This window comes from Pipistrellus kuhlii, unplaced genomic scaffold (genome assembly GCF_014108245.1).
Source record: "Pipistrellus kuhlii isolate mPipKuh1 unplaced genomic scaffold, mPipKuh1.p scaffold_m20_p_32, whole genome shotgun sequence".
In the NCBI taxonomy this organism is placed as follows: Eukaryota; Metazoa; Chordata; class Mammalia; order Chiroptera; family Vespertilionidae; genus Pipistrellus; species Pipistrellus kuhlii.
The window spans coordinates 517766-540625 of record NW_023425532.1 but is presented as its reverse complement, the minus strand read 5'-3'; the positions used below and the strand labels follow the sequence as shown (position 1 = coordinate 540625).

General features: G+C 39.2%; 1 protein-coding gene across 1 annotated transcript in view; it reads right to left on the bottom strand.

The window, feature by feature from the left end:
• DGKK (diacylglycerol kinase kappa) overlaps nt 1–22860 on the bottom strand; it is a 140231-nt gene that overhangs the window by 96093 nt on the left and 21278 nt on the right. The window contains exon 2 of the mRNA XM_036460448.2: nt 1522–1632. Within this exon, the coding sequence (XP_036316341.1) occupies nt 1522–1632 (111 nt within the window). The remainder of the gene's footprint in view (nt 1–1521; nt 1633–22860) is intronic.

Here is a 22860-nt window from a genome sequence, read left to right as displayed (position 1 = left end):
TTTTTGTTGATAAAATGTGTGACAAATAAAAAACAAAGCATATTAAACCAAAACACAACTCTTCTCAGAACTTTGATGTGGATTTATAGGAAGGCCTGGGTAATTCAGAATTATTCAAAACTAAAGGTTTATGTTGGAGAAAATAATTTGATGAGGTCTAGCTAGGAGCCTAGTGGAGCAGATAGGAGTAGCACCAATTTTATCAGCCAGCAGCCTTTGTTGTTAGTCCCTTCTAGTTTTAAAGCTGTGTCTTGTTATACACTGGTTATAGTAGGTAATACTTAGCCAACAGCAGGAAGTCAGTAGTATGTATACAGAGGGCCTGGCTTCAGTGGTATGCAACCTGTGCAGTCATAAAAGACCTCATGTTCAGAAGGGCCTCACCCTTGGTTTAATGCTCTGCTGTTGCAGTCTTGAAATTCTTAATATGTTTATCATTTAACGAGTTTTATAAGTGAAACCCAGTGGGACAATGGGTCATGACCATGAGCAGAGGAGATATGCACAATTTGCATGTTCACCCCATATCTGTCACTTATTTGAATTCAGGATACCCATGATCATAGAATTCCAGTGGACTCAAGATGTGTGAGAATTCAGTGAGATTCAAAATAAGTATAAAATAAGTATGTTACTAGCTATGACTGAGTAGGGGATCTGACAGTCCTCAGAGACCACTTATTTGGTTGGAACTAGAACTCATTTCAAACATAGCAGTGGTATTCTAAGAAACAGGAACAACCAAGTAACCCTCTTATATTCTTTCTTGAATATGTTACTTCCCTGAATTAGCCAATCATTTATGTTGAAAGTTATAATATTGAAGGAAAGGAAAAGATAGGGAAACCCATAATTCATTTTCTTTTTAGAAAGTGTTGGTGGAATGTATAAGTGTCAAGATGTGAAATAAAAACAGTTGAGTTGCTTTTGTGTAGTTTTGTGTACTGGTAAGAACAAAATACATGTGTGTGTATGAACCACCATATGCAAACTATATAATTTTGATTGTTCTTCATGAGTTAAATACTTTCCTGTTTGCTTTTAAAACTGGCTTTGTACAATATACAAACAGATGGCAAAATTGCTCATTTAAATTTCTATTTTTTATTTACTTACAATGACATCTGACAAATAAAAGATACCCCGACAAGTCATTGCTTTATATTTTTGTATCTTTATTGGCATTTCTCTTTACATTTTAAATAAGAGGCCCGTATTTTTATTTTATATTGGGCTATACAAATTATGTAGTTGGTTCAGGGTAGAGAAGAGCTAACTGAGGAACTTATAAAGGGGGAGGGAAATGGGAAGGGGAGGGGAGAGAAAAGTGCCCCCCCCATTTGCCCCAAAAGTCCAAGTTAAAGGAAGACTAACTTCTGCCTCAATGTTTGCCAAGTGTCCTGATAACACATTTTCTGGCACCCATGCACTAACCCAATGGACAAGATTTTATACATACTAACACACACACACACACACACACACACACACACACACACACACACGTATGTATTCTCTTACCGCAGGATGATGTGCAAAGCAGAGCCTTTGTCCTCGAACCAGAAAATATCTGAGCTTCCATCTCTTGAAGGAGTTACAGCTCTTCAGCAGAGGTCCTTCCTTCAGTATTTTCTGAAAGATAGAAGCACAGAGTTGTTGAGTAATTAGATCAATTTGCAAGACTATATCACTTGTCCTCTAAGTTGAGAAGATCAGATAGTTGGAAGGCTCCATATCTTTTATACATCTGAGAAATGGCCTGAGGCCAGGAAAGAACTCAAGGAAGTTAATTAAATCAGAAATGCATTGGTTACCTTTGGATAACACATTCAGTATGATATAGGCTATAAGTTTCTTAGGATAGTGCAAAAGATCCATGGAGTACATCTCCATTGGTGGTAGGAGATGTGGAGAAGAGATATGATATTAACACATGATTATGAGAACAACATGCCTAAGGAAAAAAGTGGTAGGGAAATATATTGCATTAAGTAAAGGCAGACTTTCTTGATGTCTACAGGTTGTAGCTCCAGACAGGGCCTTCCTATCAACTCTTTTAGAGTGTTCCTTTTAGAATATTATGTTAGATCATATCCTTTTCCCTGCTCACAAACTTCCAATAGCTTCCCAATATTTTTAGAACCAAATCCAAAGACTTTATCATAGCTTTCAAAGGATTCATGGTCTGATGAGAGAAAAGAAAAGTTACTGCCTTCTAATTACTTTCTTTACATAATTTAGAGTCTGACCACTGATTTCTCAGTTACTTGTTGAATAGACTGATTCGAACCAAACATAGAATCTACTTACCACTTTTATCACTGTGCAAGTTTTCAGTTATATTTATAGATACAAACCAACACGCAAGACTGCTATTTGGGAAAAGTACTCACACCAACCAAGCTGGAACCAAACCTATGCTGAATGGATGAAGGACCAGACTTAGTTTAAGTAACATAATCAAGGCTGTGTCATGAATTCCATCTATCACTAAAATTAGAATCACTATTAAGTGGTTGTGGAATTATTTTGTTTGGCCCACCTAATATTTTTCAAAGTTTTAAATTAGTTGATACTATTTAAAAGATAGAACATTTCACATTAAAATTTAAGTTTCCTGATTCTTTAGAATATTCAGAATGTTTGGTAACCTTGGAGCTATGTTCTCAAGTGGCAACAATTTGTTGGAATGGAATAGCAGCTGTGCCTTTCAGATGGGGCACCTGACTCCAGCAGGCATTTGAGTTTGGGACCCCAACCTAAACAATCCTTTGCTCCTCCTCTTTTCCCACATATACATACATCTATTACACTTTATGTTCAATTCTCTAACCAACAGGGTAGTATGTACTAATGGACAGAACCTCTGTATGTCAATTGAAAAGTCAGTTCATGAGCAATCTGTGTTTACCTGAATCCTCTTGAGAACTTATGGGAGTTTCAAGATATTGTACCATTCTTGAGATGTTTATAAAAGTGATGGTGGCCCAGTGCACAAAATTCATGTACATTAAAAGGGGATTAATTAGATGAAATATTTTAATATTGCTATTTATCCTTTTTCTATAATAGAAGTGTTAGAGATAAAAGAAAATTAGTAAAATGTATATGAAAATCTTCCTCCTGTCAGAATCTGGGGTATGCCACAGGACCCAGAGTCAAGTCCCCACCCATCCACAGTGTCTAAAAATTGGGCAAGACCCAGACACTGTCAGCCCCACCCCCATTGGGCAAGATCCAGACCTGGTCAGCCCCACCCTTGTCAAGTCCCATTGGGTGGGGTAGGGGGGCGCAGCCTCAGGTCCCCCGTGAAGCCTCACTGGGTGGGGTGTGCAACCCGAGGTTCCCTGCCCCAGCCCAGCACCATGTAGCCTCAGGTCCCTGCTGATTGCTCATTAAGGCTTGTTACAGGAACTCTGCCTCCACTGTGGGTGCAGCCATCTTATGTTATGGAAAACTTGCCTCTGCTGTGGGTGCCACCATAGTTTTGTGATGGTGTGATGGTCAATTTGCATATTCCCTCTTTATTAGTTAGGATGACACCAAGGAATCAAGACAGAGAACAATAAGATCTTGTGGGAAGGGAAACAATGGCAAGGAGGGTCAGAAATTACATTTAAATTGTTGAAACTAAGTCCCCAATGAGAAAAGTCTTGTCTAAACATTGTGATTACATCATTCTCAACATCATTTATTATTCTATACTAAGTCTTTATAAAATCTAGGCAGTTATAAATATCCCTTTCTGATAAACACTTAAGTTCAAAATTTTAACTGCTCCAACTTTGTATAACTGGAGCCACATCCATTATTCCTGTCTTTTCCCTGAGTTATTCTACTATTAATTACTAAATGCTTCTATTGTTCTTATTCTATCAGATATAGTATCCAATGAAATAGCTCATTTTTACAACTTTTGGCTGGATATTTTCCCCTTCCCTCAATTTTCAGTTTAAAGTCTTTATCAACTTTAATGGCTTTCTTTACCCTTGCTGCCATATTAAGCGCTCTGTTCTCTTCAGGGGTAGGATGGTGGAGTGAGGTGGCAATGAGAAAACATGGAGGGAGATTTGTTCCTCAAGAATATTCCTAGTGCCGGAACCGGTTTGGCTCAGTGGATAGTGCGTCAGCCTGCGGACTGAAAGTTCCCAGGTTTGATTCCGGTCAAGGGCATGTGCCTTGGTTGTGGGCACATCCCGGTGGGGGTGTGTGCAAGAGGCGGCTGATCGATGATTCTCTCTCATTGATGTTTCTGACTCTCTATCCCTCTCTCTTCCTCTCTTAAAAAAAATCAACAAAATATATTTAAAAAAAAAAAGAATATTTCTAGAACCCTGGACCTTCCGGTCTCTTGAGAAAATTCCAAGGCACTGGTGATTTGAAATACTGAAATAAGTATAAATTAACGTCTTCTCCTAAGTTACTGCCTTCTATAAACCTTTACTAATGATCATTATTTAATTCCCCTTCTTGCTACTTAAGAAATATTATTTTTTCTACCCTTACTTGTTCCATGATAATTAATGATGTCCTGCTATTCATTCAAGGACACAGAAAAAATAATTATTAATCTGTTCATTTGAGGACACAGCAAATCATCAAAACCTTAAATTCTCATTCCATAAACCCAGTATTTGTCAAGTCAAGAAAAGAAAAGAAGGACTTTGTGATGCAATTATCATTGGACAGAGTGCCTCATTAATATTTTCTGAGCTGCAACTATGGACTCACCTTTTGCTAGGCCTTTTGAGATAGCTAAATAAGTTGCAGGCACATTTCCTGTCTCAAAGGTATGAATAGACGGAGTGGAGGAAGAGGGAGCAGTAATCCATGTAGACAAACACAATGTTAAGCTCAGAACCATTTGAAAGAGCCTTGGGGCTTCATGTATTATACATTGCCCTAAATGTTTACCTTCTGGTTCAGATGAGGGATTCCACCAGGATAGTAGCTATCCATTCATACACCCTGTCATTGGCTACACTAACCAAAGAACAATAATTTCTTCTCTGCTATGATACTAAATTGGTCACTTTGAATGAACTAGCTTTAAGTACAGGGCTGTCTGTTCCATGCTGATTGATAACATAATAGTCAACAAGATCTAGTAGGGGAACTGAAGAGCCCAAGCCAAATGGCTACCAAGTTTTAGGTGATTGTTATGGAATCCTGACAAAATGTTACCAGCTCATTCCTTTCTTAAGGAGAAGCTAGCAATCCAGGCTGAAATTTGTGTGAAATTTTATCATATTGAAATGTTAGCAACTAATTGAATTAAAAGAAGTTGTAAGACACCCCCCCCCAAAAAAAAAATAAACAACCCACATATTCATACCAAAGTGAGCCCACAGGCAACCATTTTGAAATTTCTAAATTATAACTACTATCACTTTCTCTAGAGGACAAAGTGAGTGAGTGGTGGGTATTCCTGGCATCAGAGGAGGTTGCAGTGTAAGAGCTCAGAGTTTTTGTGTGAAGAGCCTATACATTTGAGATATATACTGGGTGACCAGATTATTATGTATTATGATAATATATTTTTATAAAATTAGAGGCCTGGTGCATTAATTCATGCATAGGTGGGGTCTGGTCAGCCTGGCCAGGGGACATGGGCGGTTGGCCGGCCTGCTGATCAAACTCCTTGTCCAGAGGACAATTTGCATATTAGCCTTTTATTATATAGGATATACACTGAGTGCCAGATTATTATGCATTCAGAAATCATAATAATCTGGCCTCTCATTGTATATTACTAAATTGGGAACATATAAATGTTGATATAATTTATGTTAGAAGGCCATACAATTCTTTTAAAGAAGTTTTTTAAATTCTAAACACAGGCTCTATATCATACACTCAGAACTTCAACAACTATCCAAACCTGGGTTGGGAGAAGTTAAAGTTCCTTATCTTTTAAACTCTGTTCCCCTTTCAAGAGAAATGTACTAATCCAATCACTGTTTCTAAAGAAACCATTGTGTAAGCAAAAACTAAAAATCAATTAATGATCAATAAAATATGTGCATGCAAATCAACCTTTACCTGTCTGGGGCCAGTAAACTTAATAAGGATGTAAGACAAAAATTGGGAGACACAAACAAACAAGCACATCCTGTAAAAGAAGGAATTGGAAGGAAAGCCCTTGCCTGTTCCCTAAGAGTATTTGTACAATGCTTCCCAGTTCCTGGCCTCTTGCAGATAACATCATCTCATTACCCCCTCACCACAACCATGTAGAGTGTTACCTTGAATTTTCAGATGGTAAATCTGAAGCTTGGGAATTTTTTATTGCTTTACTTGAGGATTCACAATTACAGAATGCTGGTGGGCTCTGTGTTCTTTCCACTATTCTACCCATGACAAGAAAACTGGGAGTGCCTTATTAATACGTATATCACAGAATGAAAACACTATCCCCCCAAACTCTGTTGTGAAAGAGAAAACAATAGATTGCTAAGAATTAAAAGGTATTCTGTGAACAGCTCTGAATACAGAGACATGCCCTGCTATCTGAAAGTAGAGCATTTCCATGAAATCTGTGGGAAGTGGAAATGGCATAAAGTGAAGAAGCAATTATCATTAATTTATATGGAAAACTTTTTTAACATTCCCAGACCCCAAAAATAAACTACAAAATTATACTAAACTAGAGGATTGGTGCACATATCTGTGCACTGGTGGGGTTCCTCAGTCTGGCCTATGTCCTCTTGTAATCTGGGACCGCTTGGGGGATGTCAGACTGCCGGTTTTGGTCCAATCCCCACCTGAAACTGGTAATCCGACATCCCCCAAGGCATGGAGCATCGCCTGGCCCTGCGGCTCCTGCTGCTGCTGCTGCTCAGTAGTGCTGCCACAGAGGCGGGAGAGGCTTGCACCCAAAGCTGCACATGCCAGCTGTGAGCCCAGTGTCTGGTGCCTATTGGTCAACTGAGCAGAACTCCTGCTGTGGGAGTGCACTGACCACCAGGGGGCAGTTCCTGCATTGAGCATCTGTCCCCTGGTGGTCAGTGTACATCATAGTGACCAGTTGACTGGTAGTTCAGTTATTTGGTGGCTTAGGCTTTTATATATATAGATAACACATTAGACATAAAATAACTGTATTATCTCCAGTTTTACATTAAGTGTAACACCCTTACAAGCTCTCTTAGGTTTTTCTGATACCCAATGCCACATTTTGTTAATAGATACACAAAATAAATGAAGATAAAATACAGATGCTTAAAGACACAGTTCAAAACTAAGAGGGCTTGATGCTAAGATGCTGACTTCCCAGGGGAAGGAACTAGGAGGGACCACTCCAGCTGCTTAGGGTGCACACTGCCTCTGTAACAGCTGCTGCAAAACAAATGCTAAACACTGTTTTCACTTTTTGTCCTTTTTTAATAAGAGCAAAACTCTTCTGATTTCTTTTGTTAGCAAAATCAGGTACTGATATAGATCTTTTGTAAAAGTGAAGTGACTTAAAGTGAACTTTCAAAAAGCAGGGAATACCTGAACTCAATACTAAACTGTTAAGGACCATCCCTCCAAGAGGCAATGGTAATCCATCATGGGTAAGAGATAAGTTCTTTTGATTTTTAAAGCGACTAAGATTGATTAGAAGAATAATGAGAATTCACATGTATACAACACTTTGCAATTGATAATATGCTTTTACTTTAGTTATTGAATCCTCTCAGGCACTCTCTGAAAGGTGGCTAACTCAATTCTGTTCTATAAAAGACACTTTGAACTTCAATTTCCTGAAGTGGCTTGCCTGTGCATTTTTATTTCTAAGATATTATCAAGCCAATTGAAGTTTTTTCCTCTAAAAGGAGATGTTTGTTTTCCATTTTTGAGCTTTTGCAGCATCTTGGGGCTAAAATATTTGTCAGAAAAATGCATGTCATGTCATGTAAAGCAATGAGAGACAACATTCTCTTTCGGTAATTTTTCTTGGTGACCATCTTTACGGGTATATAGATACTTCATATAATGGGGCACACATTCTTGGTCCAAGCTGCCACATTCCTGTGGCAACCAGTATTTGTAATGCAACAGATAGAAGTTATGAAAGATAATAGGGTCCTCATACATACTGCAATGCCATGTGACCCACCTGCTGCTTTTTAAACCAGAACATACTACAGGCAGGCCTCCTACTCTTTCCTGTCAATTCTACCTCACATTTAAATACAAATAGCACTGCAGTCTCTCCTCTTAAACTCCCAAGACTAGCTGTTTTGTGGACTGAGTGTCGTGCTGAGTTAAGTTACTGTAGGTCATTTGGCTTCATTTAAATCCAAGAATATATGACTTGTTAAGGCAAAGGTAATTCAGGTCTCAAGTATAGGCAAAAAGTCTTTGCCTAAACTGTGGCATCCCTTACAGAGAAAGCTAGAACTTTGAAAAGCTCTGCTTAATTTCCTTTTGGATTTTCTGATAATCCAATCTCCAAATACATTATTCCCTGAAATATATATATATATTTGTTATTGATTTCAGAGAGGAATGATGAGAGAGAATCGCTGATTGGCTGCCTCCTGCAAGTCTCCTACTGGGGGTAGAGCCTACAACCTGGGTATGTGCCCTGAAAGGGAATTAAACCCTGATTTCCTAATTCATTGGTCAACACTCAACCACTGAGCCATGCCAGTCAGGCTGAAATTCTTTTTTAAAAATTAATATTGTGTTGTATATTTGAAAGTTTCTAAGAGAGTAAATTTTATTTTATTTTATCATTAAAATATTTTCCCCAACACTATTTATCCCTTCTATACCCTCTTATACCCCCCCCCCCATCACCACACTGTTTTGTCCAGTATTCCACGAAATTTTTGCTTCCTGGCACTGGTTCTCTCTCCCTTGATGCTCTACATCTCAGCATGTATAAATGAATTATCAACAGTGAAAGTAAGCACTTCTCTTGCTCCATTTTTTTGAAATATCTTCTATAAAATATCTTAACAGAGCCTGTAAAGCATCCCAATTTCCTCTATATAATTAACACCTGCCTAATGCTTAATTGGAAAAGGGCAAGTACAGCTGCTGCCGTGACCTCTTCCTATGTTCCTCCCCAGTCCCTAAAGCTTCTACTATAAATGCTATGTCTGTTTTTCTGTGGCTCAGTGGATTTTTGATGGATGAGGTTTTGAGGGATGCGTTTGCCTTTTGCTAGCAAAAGGAACCCTATTAGATAGCCAAATTGAATTCCACCATGACTCAATCAAACAGTAGGCAAGCATCATGTCACGTACCACTACCTGTTATTCTCGTGCTGTTCTTGGGAGGGAGGCTCAATCAAGTTGCGGATGAATAGTTTATTACTTCTCAAGTGAAAACCAGACTCCCACTATGTATACAACCAGGGAAAGCAGCCTTTTGCCCATAACTCTTTCAGTTAAAAAACCTGGAACATCTATTGTCTTTGCTTTGGGGCCAAGGGTGATGGGAAGAAAGCCATTTCCTAACTCCGGCCTGCCAAAGTTGATTCAGAGCAACAATGTTTGATTTAGTTAAAATGTAACTCCGGGTGCCTTAGGCTTTATGAAAGGCCAGGCTTGCTGCTTTGCTGAAAAGCTTTATATTCCCCAGGGTCCTGTTGACTTGGCAGGAGTCAGACAGACTGGCTCCAGCACTTACTAGCTGTGTGACCTTGGGCAAATCACTTAACCTCTCTGAGACTCAATTTACTTGTCTGTTAGATGAGGATACCTCACAGAGCATGTGTCTGCCACTCAATAAGAGTGGGTTGCTTGTGGATTGTAGAGACAGGGACTTGTGATACTGCTCCGTTCATTTGGCTACTGGAAGCTGCCCTCTCCAGCACTAGCAAGCCTGGCTAGCTAAGGGCAGCAGCAAAAGGATGAGGATTGGGTTGTCTAACTATCCCAGTTTTTCCAGGATATTCATTACTAAAACAAGGAAAACCATAGGTAAACCAAGACCTATTGGGCACCCTAGCACTGAGGAAGATCTTATTGCTCATGTCTGTAAGGACTGTAGCTACAAATGCCTCCCACAGCCTCCTGTGCTAAGGAAGAACTATAGAGGCTCCTCCATATCCCTGTTCTTGATTAGTGAAATAAAATAAAGTTTAGAATGATGCTACTTTTTTTTCTGTATAGGCAAAAACTTTAATGAGCTTATTGAATGTTATTCAAAAGATAGTTTATACACATGTGCAAACATATAAATACATTTATTATTTCTTATGTAAATCAGCATTCTATGCACAATGTTTGTTTCTGGCTTTCAACACATAATATATAATGAAACTCTTTCAATATTGGTACATACTGAGCTGCCTTATTTCTTTTTATAATTACACTAAAGTCCTGATGCACGAAATTCATGCACTGGTGCGAGGGGGTTGTCCCTAAGCCCAGCCTGCACCCTCTCCAATCTAGAACTCCTTGGGGGATGTCCAACTGCTGGTTTAAGCCTGATTCCGCAGGCCTGTTCATCCCTCTCACAATCCAGGACTGCTGGCTCCTAGCTACTAGCCTGCCTTGCTGCCTGATTGCCCCTCACCACTCTGCCTGTCAGCCTGATAGCCCCCTAACTGCTCCCCTGCTGGCCTGATTGACATCTAACTGCTCCTCTGCCAGTCCAATCGCCCCCAACTGTCTTCCCCTGCAGGCTTAGTTGCCCCCAATTGCCCTCCCCTGCAGGCCTGATCCCCCCAACTGCCCTCCCCTCCAAGCCCAATCACCCCTAACTGCCCTCCCCTGATAGCCTAGTCACCCCCAACTGCCCTCCCTTGCCAGCCTGGTCACTCCCAAACTGCCCTCTCCTGCAGGCCCAGTCGCCCCAACTGCCCTCTTCTGCTGGTCATCTTGTGACAATGTGAGGGCAGCCATCTTGTGATGACGTGGGGGCAGCCATCTTGTGATGACGTGGGGGCAGCCATCTTGTGATGACATGGGGCAGCCATCTTGTGATAACATGGGGGCAGCCATCTTGTGACATGAGGGTGTGAGGGTCAATTTGCATATTACCTCTTTATTATATAGGATAACATTCCTTTGTATGAATGTAATGTGACTTAATGTGATTTATTTTAAACAGTCTCTTATTGATGGACAGTGGTTTAAAATCATATTCTAGTATGAACAATATTCCAATGACTCTCTCAATATATGTCATTTTGTCTTGGTGTGAGTACATTGATTAGATAAATATCAAGGGTTGGTGACTTTAAAACTAGTCCACTGGGACCATTAAAAACATATGTCTTTGCAAATCTCTCTGCTCTTTCTCCTTTTCCTTTTTCTATTATTGTAGTTTCCTAGGAAGGGTAAGAATCACTAATTGGGGCTTAGGGAGGAGGTGAGCAATTTGGACCCACGCTGACAAAGTACAGAAAACAATAACCTGGCTCTTGGTAATTGCCCTGGGACTAGTAGCCACCAGGAAGGGGAAGTTTGGCTGAGTTTCCCCAGACCTTCACACAAGCTTGAATGCTGGTTTTGTTGCATTGAACTGTGAGTCCTTGAAAAAGCCATTTAGCATCTACAGGATGATGATCATTCTGAATGAAGTTGGGTGTCTGATTCAACTTGGGAATCACTTCAATTCACTTATTTATTTCTCCCAGGGGCCATTATTTCACCCAGCAGGAAAAGCCATGGATGAATAATGTGTACAGATTTCCCATTAGTTTAGCTAACGGATACCATATACTGCAAATGATTTCCTAAATGGGGAGGAAGAAAAACCATAGTTCTTTGAAGGTGTCTGAAATGTCATAATCCCACATTTTGCATATGTTAATACTTTGTAACAACATGCTGAACCATGTCCTGGAGCTCCTAAATCTGGGGACTTCAACCTTTAAAGCTATTTTTAAATGCTTTCAACCTAATGCCAAAGGAACTTTCCAAGAATAAAAAGTTGTGGCTCATTTGACTACAACTCAGAGAGCAAAGTGATGAAGACTCAGCATTGCTTTCTGTTCACTGGGCTTTAAAAATATCTGCCTCCTTCAAATCATGGCATCACTTGCCTCTCATAATGTGGGTGCAGTAAGCCCACATCACCTAATAATTGGGGAGTTGGAGAGATTGCTTTATTTTCAAACTGGCCGCATGCAGACAGCCATCTGAAGGTGTGCACAGGACCTAAGAATACATTCACTAACAGGTCTCCTGGGGATGAAGTGGTTATATAATAAGAGGAAATGTTGAAAAATTTTTTTTTTACCTTTTCTTAGCCTTATGAAGTAGGGTTGATAATCGTGAGATTCGTAGTCAGAAACAAATGCTAGAACTGTTGATTCTGCTTTCTTCTGCAGCAATAGTGGGAAGATGAAATTCACTAATTCACATGTATGTGCGTGCATGTGTGTGTGTGTGTGTGTGTGTGTGTGTGTGTGTGTGTTTGCAAGCTTATTTGTCTTATTCTTCCAGTGGTAGTCAAGAGCAGGAACAAGGTCTCAGGTAAGAGCACCTCAGGGGTGAGATTAGCTTGTGGATTGGGTGAGGAAGTTTCTATGCAAGCTCTAAAGCTGTGGATATCTTAGTAGCCTCTGAGAAGAGGACTACCCCTGGCTGAGAAAAATCGCCTCATATGGAGTCAGGAGGCCTGGTAGTTTGACAACCCACCAAACTGGAGGGAAGAAAACAGCTATGATTGCAGAATATACTAATCTGTCAAGGAAAACACTATGTTGTGAGCCTTGGTTCCAGAGAAATTACTGGCCAGGTAACAAAATTGAAAAGCTTTGTAAAAGGGGCTCAACAGGAACAAGCTTCCTGAAGTAATAATACTAACAACTGCTAACAGTTGGTGAGTCTTTACTATGTAGGAAGCACATATCTATACTAATAAAAACCTAGTGGCTTTTGCACCCTTGCATCATCACAAGATGGTTACTCCCACATTGTCCCAAAATGGCTGCCTCCATATAGTCACAAGATGGCCACTACAAGATGGCCATCCTCACATCATCCCAAGATGGCTGCCCCACATTGTCACAAGATAGCTGCCATAAGATGGCCACCACAAGATGGCTACCACAAGATGGCCACCAAAAGATGGCTGGCATGGAAGGGCAGTTGGAGGTGACCAGGCCTACAGGAGAGGGAAGTTGGGAGCAATTGGGTGGCCAGGGGAGTAGTTAGGAGTTAATCAGGCAGGCAGGCAGGCAGGCAAGTGAGTGGTTAGGAGCCAGCAGTCCTGAATTGTAAGAGAGATGTCTAACTGCAAGATTGGGCTTAAACCAGCAGTCAGACATCCCCTGAGGGGTCCCAGATTGGAGAGGGTACAGGATGGGTTGATGGACACCCCCCAGTGCACCAGGCCTCTAGTTAAATCATATTTCATGGAGAACTGAGGCTTAAGGAGATTAGTTAACTTCCCCAGTAGGTTAATAACTGGCAGAGCTAAAAATCTCTCAGTTTTACAGGACATGGAAGACCAGTTACTCCTCAGTGAAAGAAAAAAAAGTGAAGTTTAAATAATTGGTCTTATTGCTAGTTATGCCTTTTTGTCAATTAACAGAGGAGGTAGAATTGGGGAGAACATGGGTGGTGTGAATCTCGGCTATTGTTTTTGTTTTCAATATTGAATGCTAAAGTAAGGTAATAATTGTTTAATTTACACAGCAGTTTGTCAGCTATAAATATTATACTTTGAAGATTCTCATTTGACTCTGAAAACAACCCCGAGGAGCAGACAAGGTATTTAATGCCATTGGCTTTTTTCCAGATAAGAACACTGTGACTTAAGTAAGGACCCAAGACCACTATGTGTAAACTAGTTTTAGTCATCTGACTTCCAGTGTAAGACTCTTTTCACTGTATCTCTAAGTTTTATGTTTTTTTTTTGTATTATTTGGTATCATTTTAATTAGTAGTCTCTTTTTCAAAGCCTTGTTTCTCCTTCTTATCCCTTTCTGTCATCCTGCAATATAACTCTCCACCATTGTTGCTGGTAAAGAAGTATGGTGTAATCAGTGTGCAATTGGCAGGCATTTTTGTAGTAAAAGAGGGTGATACCATGCTGAGCCTAAAGAAAAAGTCTTTTCTGACATGAATGGGTCCTAGTAGCAATAATGAAAATTTAATTTGGCTTTGCAACTACTGCATAAAGGCATTCTGCAAGGATATTACTAGGAAAGACTGAAAGTGGTACTGTTATCATTGCCTACCCATCCCAGTGGCCACTTCCCACAGCTTATTCAGATGCTTTATCCTAAGACCTACTGCTATCCTCTTCTAGTTTTGGCCCTTTATTTATGTCCATCCAGGCTTACAGCCCTTTCCAACTTTTCCTTGCAGGCAAACACATGGTAGAAATACACCCCCTCTCTAGCCAAGCTATGTTTAAGGGATTAAGACTGCTCAACTCCTAAATGGCTACTAACCACAGTAATTAAATTCTAACACTCATTGAATAGGGCTAAGATCAAGGCTGACTATTGCCATATGGATTTTGTGCAATTTAACTCTTGAGAGCCTATTCAGAAGGGGCCACAATAAAAGTACAAATGCACTAAGGGAGAGGGAAAGAAAGAGAGAGGAAGGAAGATATCAGTGGTATTATAACTCAAGCTGATATACCTGGAATAGGGGAAGGGAAGTAGAAAATAAATCAAAATAGGATAAGCATGTTACATTGGAGAGGAAGCTGTGGGTGACATCAAGTACTAACAACCCCTTTAGATAACAAAAGATTCTCATCTTCCCACCAATAGCACATAGGATTAGCACTGGACTAGAACCATCTCTCAGGCACATAGGACTAGAACCATCTCTCAGGCACCATTTTATTGGCTCTGAGACTATGCTCTAATTACTTTGTGTGTAGCTCTCTGTTGAAAGTTGCTGGGGAGAAGGCAGAAGTGACTAAAATGGGTAGAGAAAGATTATCAGCTGAGATCTAGGGTCAGCTACACTTGAATCACACAAGAAAATAAACAGTAGACAAAACTGTCCTCTGGAAGGGGTAGGTGGCTGCCCTTTAATTGGAAACAGGGCTTAAAAAATGAGGATTAAGAGAGAGAAGGAGGAGGGGAGATAGCAAGGGGGAATTCAGTGTGAAACAGATCCACTAATAGCACTACACACACACTAAAAATGATGCACAAAGAACTATGAAAACTCAGCTAACTCTTCTTGCCCTTTTCACCCCTCCATACATATGATAAAGAGTAATGTACTTACAAACATGTGTCTGATATCCACACCTTTTCTGAAATGTCCACTATGAGTAGGAATCCTGCTAGGCATATTGTACATGTTACTACTGATACAACAGCACTGCAAGGTAAGTATTATTAACATCATATTATAGATCAGGTTTTGAATGTTAGAATGGCCAAATGACTTCTTCAAAATCACACACAGATACAAAGAGGGATGATTTTGAACCCAAGTCTGTCTGATTATAAAGCCTAGACATATTTTTTCTAATTATACAATACAAGTTGCCTCTCCTGGAAAGTGAGGCTTGATTTGAAGTCTGTGTGTGTGTGTGTGTGTGTGTGTGTGAGAGAGAGAGAGAGAGAGAGAGAGAGAAAGAGAGAGAGAGAGAGAGAGAGAGAGAGAGAGAGAGAGAGAGAGAGAAGATAATTTGCAAAACCACAAGAGATCTCAGTGATGCAGTTTGTGTTTTTCACAGAAACATTTGTACATAGTGCAGTATGGACAGCAATATGCATTGGGAGAGAGTGCGCTTAATAGGCACTGAATTCCATGGAGTTTGGACTCCAGCAATAACTTGCTTGTGGGCAAGTCATACCAGTTCTCCAAGACACCATCTCCTTATTAGAACTTCAGAAAAAGATGCTAAAATTTGGCACTTGCTTCATCAAGGGAAGACCAAGATATAACAGGCAAAACTATTAATATCATTCAGGTCTTTTGCCACAAGTAACCTTCCATAACATTAAAAACGTCAGGGATAAGCCTGAGACCAGGAATAGAAATTATTCCAAAACTGAGCAGGTCAGAAAGGAAAGCCTCAACATAAAACTCTCATGGTAAATCACAGATACTTGTCATAACCAAGTTATGTCTGATGGGCACAGTGCCCAGAGTGCCACAACTTATCCATTATAGGTATTTGATGAATTCTTATAAAGTTAAATTAAGTGGGGGCAAAATACACTTGGGGAAGACAGTGAGAAAGGGTGTTTTCAAATGTTCCTATAAATTGGCTCCTAAAAGCCAATTGCTGTTGTAGGAAACACATGATTCTGACATTTCCAAAGTCATATATTCATGCAAAAGCCAATTTAGTATAGAAAAAAGAAGTGTAGATTTTGGAGTCAGATAAACCTGGATTTGAAATTCTACTCATTATTTATTAGGTGTATGTTTTGGAGCAAAAACCTCAGAAATTTTAGCTACAAAAGCACATATGACACTTAATTCTTAATAACGATAAAGAGAATACATGGAAATGCTTAGAGCTGATTAGAAAGTCAATACATATTTCTTCTTTCCTTCTGTGGTTATAGTGATAATATTTTTTAACCATAAGTTGGAACACAAGGTTTGTTAAGTATGAATATATATGTGGTTGCACAGCATATTGGGGGCTCAATTTGAAATCAGTGTTTTGCCCCAAATATTGGAGCATAGTTTACATATTAATAGTCCAAGCCTAGCGGATCTTTACTACCAGAGGTTAGAGTGTGTTTGATTTTTGTGGATTAGTCCATGCAAGCACAGACTCTCTCCTTCCCATGAGTAGCAGAGCAGGGATCACTGGGAAAGGAAATAGACTATAAATAGAAAATTAAACTTAAGTCTGTAGAAGAATTTGTGCCTTCTGTCCCCACAAAGATACTCATATTGCTGGGGCTTTTGAACTCCTTCCCCAGAAAACAAAATCTGGAGCATTAAAAGGGTTCCTGATTATATAGGCAGGAAGTTTTAAGGTAAGTTAAATGTTCTATTCAAGCCTGGAGTGATTAGAACAGTTAGGATCAGTGAACCCAAGTGTTCGTATCTCTTTAAGTTAGCAGATAGACATTTCAAATCTAATCTTCTCTAATGTTTATATTAAAACTGAGGTAATTTTTGAAGGACCAAAAATTCTGAAGGTCTAAGTTGAAAACATCCTATTCTGTTGTATTCCATTAACCACAGCTATGGGAAACTTTTTCAAATGCTGCTAAAATCTGCCATAGCTAAGGCAGCAACCACCACTTACCTGGTGGCAATGTATTCTGATAGTATATCCTAATTCAAGCCAATTATCTAGAAGGATATGACTAGCTTTTCCAGGTATAACCTTGCAAACTCAAAACTAGTTAAATAAAATAAAGTAAATATCACAAGGCCATTTTCCTGCATAACAAACAACTAAGGCAGAGTGTTATCATACCAACTAGTAATACCTATGACTTTATTGGACAGAACCCAGTCGTCTACAACTATCTACTTAACAATTTATGCCAACCCAATGCAAAAATTACAATCCCTTCTTCTATAACTTTGTCATTTATGTGCCTTGGGTTTTCAAGGGAAGTCTAAACATGTAGTTATACAATGAAATCTAACAAATGGGTCTTCTCATTTTATCTGTATACCTTTTGAGAGTTTAAGATTATTAGAGTGCATTTCATAGTCAAAAAGTCCATCTTCTTGTCCATGGCTATATGGGATGACTATATACTTAAGCTATCCCCTCCAAATGGCTGTTCTTACTTTTCTTAAAAGTTCCTTCTTCTTAATGCAGAGAAAGTTCCTTTAACCCTTGATGCAGAGAAAGTAAATCTTAATTCTACTCAGTTCTCAATTCTGCAGGAGCAGCTGAAGATTTGCTCTCCTAGCATGACACCAGTGGAACAGCAAGAGCACTTTTAATGCAGAGAAGTGAGTGTAGAGAAGGTAGAGATTGCCCAAGCCAATGAACTCCCTTTGGGGATAACAGATAAGTGAGCTATATGGAAATTCCCTGTCTGCCTATGACCTCTGTGGTTTTTCTGGTGGGCAAGTCACCTTGGTATTCCCAACTGATGGACCTTTTTATTTTTCCAGTTCTTTCTCACCTAGGGATAAGGTAAGACTCTTTATCTGGCTCATGATTCACTGAACTATTTTTAACCAGGAGTAGCATCTTACATAATGAAAAATAAAGGAAATGTGAACCAAAACCTCATAAGCCTTGACTAAGTATGAAAGGGGACAATCTTTCTGACCTCCAAATGAATAAAGTATATATACCTACCATTTCCTAATTTAAAAATTCAGAGGTGCCTTGAGATACTCTTTGGTCTATCTCAGTTTCCTAATTGAGTCTTGCATATACAAGTCCTTCAAAAAGCATGTTCAGAGGTAAGAGGACATGTGGATTAAAGGTTTGAAGCTAAGGTGGATTTATGGATATTTGGATAAAAGAATGTGGTTCTGTAGTCATCAGATGAGAAAATTAAAGGAGAAATGATGGAGGAAAAGATGTCAGTTATGGGAAATCAGGAAGGTAGAATTCAGTATATAAAACCTTTTATAGCATGGAAAAAGTATCAAGCATACAATTACTATGACGCTTACAGTATTTTGTACATTCTGCTTGATTTATCCTTTTGACATCCCACAAAGGCAATGTGGAGGTAGGTTATCATCTTCATAACTCATTACCTTAAAAGCTACACTTAGAGAGTACTTTTCCTTCTCCAAGTTTAAAGAGCAGTAAAATACCATATTTTCTCAATAGCATCTATTTTTAAGAATGTCAAAATGTGTGACAGGTCAGGTTCATTTTATATTATTGCCACATGTTTTTCCCCAGAAAAATGTGTTGCCTAAGTAGAAACCTTTCATTAAATTGATAATTAAGCAGACATGATATTATTTTCATGGGTCAAAACGCTTTCAATCTTATTGATACAATTCAACAAATGAAGAAAGTCCATTGATAACGTAATTTTCTTTTTTGAGTTCTACATTTGAATGCAACCTACAACTCTAAAAGGAGCTTCTTGAATCAAAATGCTTAATTTCCTCAAGGGGAATGTCAGAAGGCCATCTCTCAACATAATAAATAGCAGAGCAACTAAATGCTAAGAAACATGTGAGAAACATATTTTTCAAATCTCAAGACAGGCATTTTGCTTTATCTGGGTACTTTGCTTTAATGTTAGATATAATACCATCTATTTTCTGAATGGAATATGAAGTAACTCAGCCTTTCATGAACATATTTAAATGGAAGCACAAAATACATTCTAAAAGCTAAATATAAATGCTTATTTTTTAAAAATATATTTTTATCAATTTCAGAGAGGAAGGAAGGAAGAAGAAGAGAAACATCAATGATGAGAGAGAATCATTGATCGGCTGCCTCCTGCATGCCCCACACTGGGGATTAAGCCCACAACCCGGACATGTGCCCTGACCTCTTGATTCCTAGGTCAACGCTCCACCACTGAGCCATGCCAGCTCCTTTTTAGATTATTTTTTAAAACTTATTTTTCAGTTATAGTTGACATAAAATATTGTATTTCAGGTGTGCAACATATTGATTATATATGTATGTACCTTACGAAGTGATCATTCCAATAGGTCTACATTTACTTACCAGGCCTGATGTACACAGGGAGGGGGATAGCTCATAAAATTGTAATTCTCCTTTAAATTGTACTGTCATCCATTTAGAAAAAATAGAAAAAATGACTAGTACATATACAATATTACATTAATCTGTAAAACTTTTGCCCTGAACATTTCCAAATTTTGCCTTACATAGACAAAAAATCTGAAATTCTTTAGCTTCTAGAAGAAGCAGTATATCTTTTTACAGAAGTTGAGACCCAAGATCACTGTTCAACTAATCCCTGACATTCCTACTTTAGTAAGATTTAAAATTCAGTGAAACAGAACTCATAGCAAGACCCTGGATGTAGGTGTTTTGTATGAGGATAATCAAATTCCACGAGTTTACATTGCCAAACACTGACTAGTTGTCATTATCAGTTGAGTTGAAACTCAACTTGCCTTAATGTAGGGCTAGGTATTTGGTACTTAGGTTTTGTTTCTATCACTATTTAACCAGTTCCAGTTATCTGCACAATAACTCTTTGAGATCAGGGCAAACAAAGAGTTCAAGTGCCTTGCTCTGATTCCCAGTGGGAAATTCAGAGTCAGGAATGAGGGGGCTGTAACCTAACCTTTCTGTATTCTTTTTGGAAATCTTTCAGGGCATAAATGCTGCTTTTTTTTCTAAAGGAGTGACTTAAAGGTGACCTAAAAATAACTTAAGTACTGAATAAACCACTTTTACCCTGGTCCACCCCCAGATAGACATGGTGGAAAGTTTATTTGGAACCCTTAGGCAAAAACATCAGCAAAGATCCTTTGACCCTTGGTTAAATGCAAAATAAATAGATCTTTAGCCACCAGGAAAACTCAATGCAATTGCTATTTGTGTGGTATTTCCAAACATTGGAAGAAAAATTAGGTATCTGTCAGGGACTGTCTGTTATTATTATTGTTTTTAACCTTTTACCAAACTTTCTTTCTCTCCTTATCTTTTTTCATCCGATCCCCAGTGCCTCCATCTTGCAGGTTTTAGCCCCAGAACCCTTTTCTACATCCCAAATGGCTGATATGAAATCAGGCTATTTGATTTTCCAAGAACTTCCCAAAGAGTTCTGATTTGAACTGGTCCTTTTTGTAATCATACCAGTCTTCTCATGGACATCTGTGGGTGGAAAGTGCTTTTTAAACAAATTGCTCTATTAATTCTCCTGAGAATGCAACTCACTGGACTTGACTTAAAAATATAATGATAAACTTCTACACAGAAACACTAACTTACACTGGAAGGAAAAGAAGCACACATATTAGTATATCAGCAAGGGCAAATAAATATGAATGTGCATAAGTATACAGCAAGCCACAAATGCACTTAGTAATGAACAGAGTGGGAAAGTAGGTGGTGGTGAGCTTCAAAATAGATTCTCCTATTCTCTTTAGAGTCTGTAACACCTGCATAGTTATTCAGGGCTCATTATGAGTCCTGGATGATCAGTATCCCTTGTTAGTCTCAGAAGATCAGGTATCTACTATGAGTCACTGTGTGAGGTGCCCCAACAGTATGAATCAACCTGCATTCCACAAAGGTTAAGGGCTCCATCCTGCTCCCTGACCTGAAACTCCCCGCACAGCATTCCCTAAGAATAATGGTCTTCTCTATCCAAGAGGTATAGCAGGGATCTGTGAAGTTGAGAGGTATGGGGAGATGCCTCTGTATTCACCCTGACAAAATAATTGTCAGGATATTAGAATGAAATGAATGGTATTTTAACCTATAACTAGTCTTTGGGCCTTTTATCCTAGAGTAAAGGCAGGTTAAGGCAGAAGTCATTGTTAGTCTACAGCTTCAACAGCCTTCCTGCAACTAGCTTGGTTTCTCACAAATAATATCAATTTCCTTCTTTGTCAAGTCACCACTGCTATGCTACTGCTGGCAAGAAATCCCAGCTCTAGAATGTGAGTGAAGTACCATATAAATGCCCCTTAGAATGGCCCAGGGAGTAGTCAGAAAGGAGATAGAGGAAATAACAGCATCTGAGATATTACCCATTTCAAGCCTCGTCTCCACCCTCACTTGTCCCACTTTCCCCCTCCTCAAACAGAAGCTGGGAAAAACCTGCCTAAAGGTGATGAAATATCCAAATGCCCCACCTATAGTCACCTTATAAAGGAAGTGGCTGCTGTGTTGTTGAAAGTCTTGATTGAAACTGCTACTACAGAGTTCATCACCAATAGGACTAGAAGACACTTGGGAGGGAGAAAAGGCTGACTACCACTTTGTTTATTTTCTCTTCCTTTTCCCAAGATAGCAGATATCTTATGCTGCCCCTGAGCAAAGAATGCAATGGGTCATGCACATACCCTAGTTACCAAGTTCCCTAGAGGGAAAAGCCAATAAATAATAAAACACTCTGGCTTTAAGAGCTGAGCTGTCTCACAACTACCCCAGTGCTACCATTTTGCTATCAGTATTATGCCCACCCTTGCTCAGATACACAGAGCATATAGTGACCCAAAAGCTTCTGAAAAAAATTGAAGCTTTCATGCCTGATGTCTCCAGATACACTAACTTTTCCTTTGAAGCTTCCCCTGGCAACAAAGAGTCAATTTCTAGTGTTAAGCCTAGAAAGGATAATGAAGTTGGTGTGTTCTCTTCTTTTCCTTCTTTTTTTCTTCTCTCCTCACTGTACCCCAAGTCATAGATAATGTGTATGTCAGCTTTCTGAAATATGGACTTGAAAAATAAGGTGCATATTGTTGTCCTTCATGCCAGAACTTAGTATAGGTAAGAGTAATGAGTAGCCATGCATACCCATGGCTCTAAATACTTAGTGTGGGGGCAATCTCTTCCATGCTCTTTATAATCCTTGAGGCCAGTGTTATCCACTTCTTGTGACATGCGGGGTTTTCCCCCCATACATTTGAAACTAAGATAGAGCTTTGACTTAATATGTAAAAATATATTCTATTTTTGAGAGTCCCTGGCTAGAATGGCTTGAACACACACTCTCATTTGCTAGAAGTCCAAAGCCAAGTCATGCTATGTTTGAGTATGTCTTGGAAACTTCTCTTTATTCTCTAGGCTTCTAATGACATCATCTCATCATATACTGGTTGTTGAATGTCCAGATTTCATTTATAATCCACACAGTACCAACTCAGCTGAGCGGAGGTATGATGGTAACTCGATGTTGGTACTCTGACATTTTGATACTTCCCACCTTGTTCTATTGGTGGGCTTTAAGTGGCAGCTTTCATGAAGTGTCAGCTGTGGACAGAACTTGATCCTGTTACAGGATGATATATAGGTTTAATTTGCTTCACACTCCCCAGAAGTGCAGTGCTGCCTGTCTTCTGAGGTGTGTGCTTAGCAAACGCAACCATTTAA